Genomic DNA, 9,565 nt, shown 5'->3' on the forward strand with positions numbered 1-9,565 from the left:
ACACGCTATAATCTATAGCCAGATGAAAAGAAATCCGTAAAAAGAACAGTGTACACTGTAGTCGAGTGGACTGCCAGCTGCATGAGATTTTCCATTTTCTTGTTGTTGTTGTTAGTTTCGCTTTTTTCGTTTGCACAGCATGCATCGGCTTTGTGCCGGTGTGCAGTAGCGATGGCTTCATTTGGCACACAATAACGTAGAGCGAAAAAGAAAAGTAGTGAATGCACAGATGAGCTGTTGTGTGTGTGCGTGTGTGTGTGTGTGGGTGTGTGCAATGGGTGCCACTAATAGTTTTCAGGTCGTAAAAGCTTTGCTTCGATCTTGGGCTGACTTGCTTCAACTTGCTTTGTATGGCATTTGTAGATGTTGCTGTTGTTGTTGCTGTTATTGTTGTTGTTGTTGCTGTTGTTGTTGCACAGCGCCTGCTGTAGTGTGCTTGGCATGGCGGAAACTTCCCAGGCAATTTCCGCTTTAAGTACCATTAAATTCGTATTCGTTTTAATGAGCTCTCAACATGATGCTGCTCGAACCGCAGCGACCGCCTGTGCCTCTAACAACCACCCAGCCACCCACTCGTTACCCTGCCCTGCCCTGCCTTGTGCTGTCTTGTCTTTATTTTAATGACATTCAATTCGTGTTTATCCTGCAGCTCGACAGGCATGCTGTTATTCCAAGCTTAGACAGCAGCAGTTGGAGTAGCAGCCACAACTTGAGAAGTTATTTTGGCATTGATGTTTGTTCGGGTCGTTTGTTGGAATCACTGGCTGCTGGCCAACAGACAGTGAAATCTGCTTAAGTTGGCTCACCTGCTGCTCAAACAAATCGATTCATTATCAGCTCGCTTGTTAACCACAAAGGCCGGCTCAGCGCCCCTCCAGCAGCCAGCAGCCAGCAGCTGGCGAACTAATTAATTTTCTTGCTTTTGAAGATTGCGCATACGCCACGTTACACATAATTGCTTGCTTATGCCAAAATGAAACCTGCTGCTGCTGCTCTGCTATTTCTACTGCTTCTGCTGTTGCTGTTGCTGTTGCTGCGATGCCTGCTGCTCTTGTAATAAATAATTCAAAGCGCATATGCTACTAAAATGGAGATGAGGGCGTCACGCGTCTAGGCCATACGGCTCGAAACTGTGTAAAGCCATATTTATTAGAAATTATAAAAATTGATTTTTGATGGAAATAGATGGAAGTGAGCAGAGCCAACATGAAATATATTGTATATTGAAGGTTTTGACATTTCTATCGGCTGTACATATTTTATGTGTCCATTTCAAGTTATTAGAAGATCCAGCAGCATTTGATATTAGAAAAGGCTTTGAAATGTTATTTGAAATTAAACTGAAATTTGTTATCAAAAATTATATTGAAAGAAGTTTAAATGGTCATTTAAAGAAGTTCAAATATATATGAAAATAAGAAAATATCGATATTTATTGATTATTATATACATATATCTAATGGTCTCTAGCATATCATTTTTCTCCTGTTTATAATTATTTTTATTAAAAAATTCTTAGACAAATCCAACGCCAGCAAACACGCACAACAACAAAATCATTTGAAGCCATATTTGTTGTAAATTTGTGAAAGGATTGCCATTTTTTTTCAGTTTTTACCAGCAATGTAAGCTAGTTATATATGTATATGTATTTCTATGTGAATGTCTTTTAGTGCAAGCAGACGCAATTATTTGAACGAAAACTTTGAGAGTTTCTGGCATGGAAAAAGCAAAGACCCTCTGCTCTGCCGGTCTGTTGCATTTGGGCTTTGGCTTACATTATCTCATTGCGTTTTCACGTTTTCAGCTGCCATTAGTTGGGCGAATATAAATGCTGCCCGAAGCTGCAAAAGTTTTTAAGCTCTGCTCTTTTTGTAGTTTACTGGCTTAGTTTCTACCTCTCGTGTTGTTGCTAATGGCTACCTGCTGCCACGCACCGCCCAGCACTCTGGCTTCCACCTGTCCAACTAGATTAGTCAGCCAATGCTAAGTGACTGCGTTTCTATTTTCCTTTTTTTTTTTTTCATATTACTATGTAGAAGTTTTTGCTGGTGGTTACAAAAAATAATACTGCGAGCTTTTATTGTGAAAGTAAATTTTACTTTGTATTTCATCTGTTAACATTTATGTCTTGAGGCTCTTAAAGATGCCTGTGCACTGTGATTTGATACAAAAATAAATTAAATTATCTTCTACTGGACTTGCACCTATATTTGGGTATTCTTCTTAGAAATTCATTAAATCACTAAATTTTCAAAATAATTTTAACATACTTGAATACACCAATTGAATGGAAGCTTATATTTATGTTAGTAGAAACTTTTATTGATTTTATTTTTTATTATTTTAAACATATTAATATTTTATACATATTTATTTTACATACTATATATTTTTATTTTATATATTTAAAAAATGTTATATATATATTGTATACATATTTATTTTACATACTGTATATTTATTATTTTTTTATTATTTTAATTTTATTTTTAAATTGTTTATATATTTCATATATATTTATTTTATATATTTTTATTTTTTATTTTTTATTTGACATTTTTGGAATAAACTTTTTAGTTAAAATACTAATTAGTTAACATATGCCAGTCAGGCATATAAACATTCGAGAGCTATTCAATTTAAAAGGTACTTTAACATGTATGTGAAATTTGAGTTTGCTTTAATGTGTTTTGTTTTGGTTCCATTGGCATTAGAGTGAATTATTCATTTCTTAATCCCACATTTCTGCCCATCTATTGCTGAAGTACCTCAGCTTATTTCTATTTGCCTTCATGTCAATTAACCCAAAGAGGATTTCAATAAATTTTGCATATTTCTTATATTTACAATGCATTTATTATTTTCACTTTTCTCCAATTTCACTGAAATGTTTCCTCTATTTAAGCGGACTTAAAGTAGCTGCAGCAGTTAATTTTGATTTTGCTCATCTTCTATGCGCCACCGCACAAACATTCGAGCATCAAGTGCCTCCCGCACTACTCGAGATTGTCGCATCAAATCAGTCTGGCAGTGAATGCTAAATGGCTGCTACGTGGACGCCCAATTTGCAATGGCATGCTCAGCAAATTAAATAAACAGCTATTTGGCATGCAGATAGCAAAATGTGCAATTACATTACATGAATGTTTACACTAACATCGCAGACATACCAAAAGCAACTGGCAGCCGACATTTGCAGTCAGCGGACGTCGCATTTCCATAACACATCATTTCAAGCAGACAACGCGACGCGCAGCACAATTTATCATATATGTTGACATGGCAACTGTCAGTGCTTCAGGTGACGATGCCGATGCCGCTGCCGCTGCCGATGCTGATGCCAATGCTTGACAGTCAGTCAGTTATTCAGGCCATCAGTCTGGGCAGGATAAACAGCATCGGCATCGGCAGCAGCAGCAGTACCAAGAGGCTGCAGCATTATGTGGCATTTTGTAATACGGCTTACAGTTTGCTTGCCACTTGTCACTTGTCATGCCGCTTTATTTGCCACATTGCAAGTTTTTGGCCGTGTTACTTCGTATTGCCGGTTCCCAGTTGCCAACCCCCTGGCACTTGTAAACTTTTTGTTTTCCTATATACTCTGTACCCTGAAAGTGATACAAGGGCTTTTTGATTGTCGCCGCAGTAAGCTGAAAGTTTAAAAACAACACTGTCTTATCTCCCAGTTAGATGACGCTTTCAAATGTATATACCTTCAGTTAAAGCCTTGGTTTTAAGCCACGCTTGATTCTGATGAATCTTATATACTTGACTTATTATCATATATAATATATAATTTATATCGATGTGTAGGGTGCGGATACAGCCGAAAAGCAAAGGGTATATGAAGCTTTACAATAATCTAGAATAAACAATGATATGTAGTTTTCATAACCATAGCCAGTAAGTGATAATTATAGCTAAGTCTACATAAATATATTTAGGCATATATGTATATGTATATACTAAATAGTACATACATGTATAATATAAAGAACTTAGTTATATTCTTACAAAGAAAATTAAGAAATATTAAATATTTACGACATACAACATACAACATGACATGTCTAATAAAATGAATATTCACGTGGCAAGCAAAAATGGTGATAAATAAATTAATACTGGTTATTTTTAATTTGAAAAAATGTATATGAAATATTATTTCAAAAAAATATTTAATATATGTATTTTATTTAAAGAATATACAATTTTTTATTTGCTTTAAACCATATATATGTATATATTTATTTTTGTATATTTATTGATGTATTTTTTTTTACTTATATTATTTCTATAATTTTTTTTATTTTTTATACAAATATATCTATTTTGATGGTCAAAAAAAGGTGCACTCCACCGTTTGCATAAGCTGGATAAGCTTAACTGGTTCGCCTAGGAACAACAAAATGAAAGTACAATTTTATGTACAAAAAATTTAAGCTCGACTTTGCTTTCAACGTGCTTGCATGGTGCGAGAATTTAAAATAGAATTCGCTTGTTTTTTTTTTTTTTTTTTTTTTTTTTTTTTTTTTTTTAACGCGGGCTGTGCTTAAAAATGTTTGCAAAAAAAGTGTCTATATTATAAAGCTGTACAGGTTGAGCTGAACAAAAATAACAAATTTATACAAAGGCATTTTCAATTTCCAGATGTTGCCTTATGAACAGAGTATTGAGCAGTCAGTATTTCCGCAGGATTTGAGTTGTTTTGGCGTTGTTGCTGTTCATCAACTGGCAGCCGAGCACAATAGGACAAGCAGGCAGAGTGAAAGGCGTAGAGAAAGAGGAGATGCAGGAGTAGCAGAAGGAGAAGGCAAGGGAGAAGATGTAGCAGTGGGCGAGGTTGACGCTCAAGACGACACTTAATTATGTTTTGTCAGTGCAGCGGCGCAGAGGACGAAGTTTTGCCAAGTGCGAGAAAAATTGCTGGAAAATGTCAAAATGATTTCCGCCCGTTTTTCAAAGCGGGGCATCATAAATTATTGAAATTGCCAGTCTGTCATAGCCATAGTTGCCTGTTTCTGTTTCACTCCATTGTATTTTAGTTTCTGCAATTCTTTAGCTTTATTTCGCTTTTATTTGTGGTATTCTCTCGCTTTTCTGTTTTGTTTTCTGTTTTTTTTTTCTTTTTCATTTGGCAGCAGGTGCAACGCAACGACCCCGTCTTTAACAGAACTAAGCAGCACAGTCAAAGCTAGCAAAACTTTTCCACTTACTTTTCCCGGGCGCCGAGCAGAGTGAAAAAAAAAGAAATGAAAATAAAAAGAAAGAGGAAAAACATTTTCTATTTTTCGCTTTATTTTCGCTCTGCTGTGCGGTCGGAGCTAAACTATTTGCCAGTGTATTGTGCAGCTCTACATGGAGCGGGACGAGTCGGGGGTCAGGTTGGGGGTCATGGCTGCTATAAAATTTATTTTGTTTTCGCATAACTTGCAAGTGTTTTTATTTCACCTGTACTGCGTTGTGTCTTTCTCTCTCTCTCTATTTCTCTCTATCTCTCCCTCTCTATGTGTGCCTGCCACTCAATAAATAACTATGCGAAAATAAACCCCAACTCAACTGTAAAAACTTAGGTATACTGTTTTCAATGGCTTCTACTGCTGCTGCCAGCAGGTCGCGTTTACATGACAATTTGACAGCTCCCCTTTCTGATGAGCTTTGCAAAAGTTGCTAGCCAAAGTAAGTAAAGAACATCGTATGAAATTTTAAGCACAACAGATACTTTTCCGATAATACTAAATGAAAATATTTCAGTTTGCCACACAAACAAACAGTCGGCCTTGATCAACTCTAAAATTCTTCTGCGTTACGTAAGCAGGTACACCTTATACGTAATTAGGCTGGTGTGATATATGAAATGAATTGTGGCAAGCTATATAAATAGACAACTAATTAAAAAATATAGAAATAGCTAAATAAAGAGATAAATAAATTTAAAAAATGAATATGTGATTATAAATTATGTAAATGTAGAAATATATACAAATATGTAATTAAAAAATAATAATAGACATATATACTAAACTATATTAATGAAAAAAATACATGTTATATAAATTTTAATTTTTAAATTAATAAAAAAAAAAAAAATAAATAAATAAACAGGTCAGCTGTTAAATTTGTATGTGTATGTGTATGTGTAAATGTGTGTAATTATATAATATATGATATAATATAATATAATATATAAATATATATAATATATAAATATATACATATATATAATGAATATAATATATAAATATATTGATAGGCATAGTTGATTGTATAAATAAATAGATACATACAAAATAAAAAATTAAATAAAATAAATATGTAATTTACATATAATAAATTATAGTAATAAATAAATTATAGCCAAAATAATTTTTTTTATTAATTAAAAAAAAATATATATAAATAGATAAATAATATATCAGCTCTTAAATGGATATTTTTTTAGACCAAAAATATTCTCCTATGATTGCTTAGCAGGAACATATAGAGAGCCTGCTTCTGACATCGACAAGTGGACTACGGAGGCATATGAGGGAATTTGCGAAAATAATAAAAATAATTCCTCAAAACAAAATCCATGGGCAATCGGCAATACGAATTTTAGGCAATGGATGTCGCTCTGTGGATAAAATATAAAGAGTTTTGATTTGATTTTGCTGATAAATTCAATATGAAGTAAATCAAATATTTTTGTTAATATACATAATAAACAATTCCATCAACTACTTAAAAAAATTTCAACCTTAAATAAATTAGCCATGTATTTTTATTAGAGCCAAAATTTGCTTCGTCAACTGAATTTGTGAGAGTGGATGTCAACGTAGAGTAGTTAACCGAGATTTGAAATGCGCTCACATTGCTGAGATCCTCATTACTCGTGGGAGTTTCCTGATATCGTTGTCCAATTGATTTCTACAAATTCAACTCCAATTCAAATGCAACGACCTCAACAAACAATGGCTGAGCTACATAAATATCAGCAAAAAGCATTATAGGCCAACTTCCAAAGCACTTGCTCGTGATCCTCTGGGCGGGGCATTCAAAACATATATGCACAGCAGGTGTTTAGGAAAAGTTTTTAAATAAAACGCAGTCATAAAACGCTAAACATTAACAATTTAACATACAACTATGCAAGTCTGTCGTTTAAATAATTTGGAAGAGCATATTTTTGGTTTTTGATATTTTTTGCTTGTTTTTCAATAATCAGATTTCGATGCAGCAGCACCGCCGAATCACTTCAGCTGCTTATCATCGAGATGCTTGTGCTTGTGTCCGTCGCCGATCTCCAAGCGACTGCTCAGGCGCGACTGTTCGACACGGGTGCGCCGCAGACGCTTCACCTCCAATTCGACGAGCTGCTGGGGATCGCGACGACTGCGATCCCGATCCCGATCCCGATCCCGATCCCGATCCCGATCGCGGTCACGCTCGCGCTCGCGCTCCTTTTGCTGCTGGTGCAAGTGGGTCCAGTCGTAGACATGATCGAAATGGTGATTGAGAGTGCGAAAGAGCAGGCGAAACAATTGACGCAAATAGACGTAGTCCGGCTCGTCCTGGAAGCGCAAGTTGCGCGCGTATTTCATGAACAGGGCGAATTCGACGGGCCACGACTTGCAGATCTCATCGATGCACATGCTGCGCTTCAACTCCAATATTTTCTCGTATTTCTGCTGCTTGTTCGGCGCCACAATGCCCTGCCAGGGCAGCTTGCCCAAATTGAAGTACATAATGCAATAGCTAAGGGACTCCAAGTCGTCGCGACGTGATTGCTCGATGCCGCGCTGCGCATTGATCGAGGCATATCGTGCCGTTCCGGTTAGATTGCGATCCTCGCGATACGGTATATGCTGGCAGCGCTCTGGATCCTGATAGCGCTTGGCCAGCCCAAAGTCAATCATATACAATTTGTTGCAATTCCTGCCGATGCCCATCAGAAAGTTATCGGGCTTCACGTCGCGGTGTATAAAACAATGCTGATGCACGCACTCGAGGCGCATCAGCAGCTGATCGGCCAGCATGAGGACTGTCTTCAGCGTGAAGTGGCGCTTGCACAGATTGAACAGATCCTCCAGCGAGGGGCCCAGCAGCTCCATGACCAGCGCATTGAAGCGCTTCTCGCTGCCATAGTGCAAGAGTGCCGGCAGTCCGGCATGCGGACCGATCTGCTCATAGACCTTTGCCTCGTAGCGCAGCAATGGGTACTTGACATCGATCGCCTCGATTTTGACAGCCACATCCTTGCCGTCCTGCGTGTTAATGCCCTGATAGATCTCACCAAACGAACCGCTGCCAATGGACTTGAGCAAACGATATTTGCCACCGACTATGCGATTCTCCAGAGCCAAATTTGCGAGGTTCACGCGACCGGATGACACCGGCTTGGTAGCCATCTTCTATGACGATGATCACCGCTCACCTTCACAGCCGTCGTTAACAGTGAAATACAATGTCTAGTTGCTGCCCGGTCATTGATTGAGCCGATCAATTTAGCTGTTTGCTGTTGAGCACGGAGTCCGGGTGGATACCTCCTAGAAATGATTGTTAAAAACGTTCTTTACTTAATAAATCGAAAAATCTAAATAAACATTACGTATGTGTGTATTCGAAATGCCTGCTTTATGAGGCTGGCATGGCCTAAACAAATTTTACTCAAACTGTGAGGCATACCCGATTAAGTTGAGATTTTCCTACGCATAGGAGGCACATAATGCTCATTATGATGATTATCAAAACGTGATGATTATATATTTATCATGCTTTATAATACAAAATATTGATTACACCTCTTAATAAAGCTCATGGTATATTTGCCAAGGATAACTTCATGTCAATAGGAGTTCATGTGAATTTTAGTATTGCTTACCATCCTTTGTCAGTATTTTTCACCATCATTGTTCAGTATTCAGTATGCTTATATAATATAAATATTGAACAGTCTGGCAACCCTTTATAAATTGGAGTTCTTGTTAGCAGAGGCCAAATTTCACAAGTAGTTAAGTTCAGCTTAATGTTTGTTGGCTTTTTGTCAACCAAATGTTAAACTGCAGCAATTCGACGGCCTGGCAACCCTATGTCGATAAGCATGGCATGATTAATTAGATTAGTTTCCGTTGAGATTCTCAAAGACTCAGAGCCTATTTCACGATTGTCTCACTTCACTGTCAACCTCATGTCAAGTATTTAACAGCTAGTTAGGCCACATAAAATCGATTAAATAAAACAGTTTCCCCATCTCTTTAAATGATTTGTTGGCCTTGATGGTCGTATAATTAACATCATTTAAATTAGCTTTGAGCCACATTATTTAATTATGAAATTAGATAATGGGCGCATCGTTTCGCAATTATAAATGACGAGCTAAACACGCAGAGACACGGCCATTCAGGTCAGGCGGGGGGTGAAATTGAAGCGACAATCAAAAAATAAATAAATAATGAACGAGCACGCGGCAAGTGAAGCATTTAGAAATCCGCTTATAAGTACATAATAATCATGAATGATAATTATGATGGCGCTAATAATAATAATACTGTTAATGCTGTTGTTATTGCAGGCATAGCTC

At 36.8% G+C, this 9,565-nt stretch overlaps 1 protein-coding gene across 1 annotated transcript; it reads right to left on the minus strand.

Annotated features, from left to right (window-relative positions):
* Nucleotides 1-7,096: 7,096 nt before the first annotated feature.
* LOC108609716 (casein kinase I) lies at nucleotides 7,097-8,684 on the minus strand. The gene is made up of 2 exons (XM_018001439.2): nucleotides 8,594-8,684; nucleotides 7,097-8,531 (listed from the first exon to the last, which is right to left on the minus strand). Exon 2 carries the CDS (start codon nucleotides 8,391-8,393, stop codon nucleotides 7,236-7,238), a length of 1,158 nt encoding a protein of 385 aa, XP_017856928.1. The 5' UTR covers nucleotides 8,394-8,531; nucleotides 8,594-8,684; the 3' UTR covers nucleotides 7,097-7,235.
* Between the last annotated feature and the right edge of the window lie 881 nt (nucleotides 8,685-9,565).

Source organism: Drosophila arizonae, chromosome 3, assembly GCF_054131065.1.
Source record: "Drosophila arizonae isolate 15081-1271.41 chromosome 3, UAZ_ARI_1.0, whole genome shotgun sequence".
Classification (NCBI taxonomy): domain Eukaryota; kingdom Metazoa; phylum Arthropoda; class Insecta; order Diptera; family Drosophilidae; genus Drosophila; species Drosophila arizonae.

Bases quoted from the DNA above. Each gene is read 5' to 3' on its own strand.
- LOC108609716 (XM_018001439.2), bottom strand. From the start codon at position 8,393: ATGGCTACCAAGCCGGTGTCATCCGGTCGCGTGAACCTCGCAAATTTG.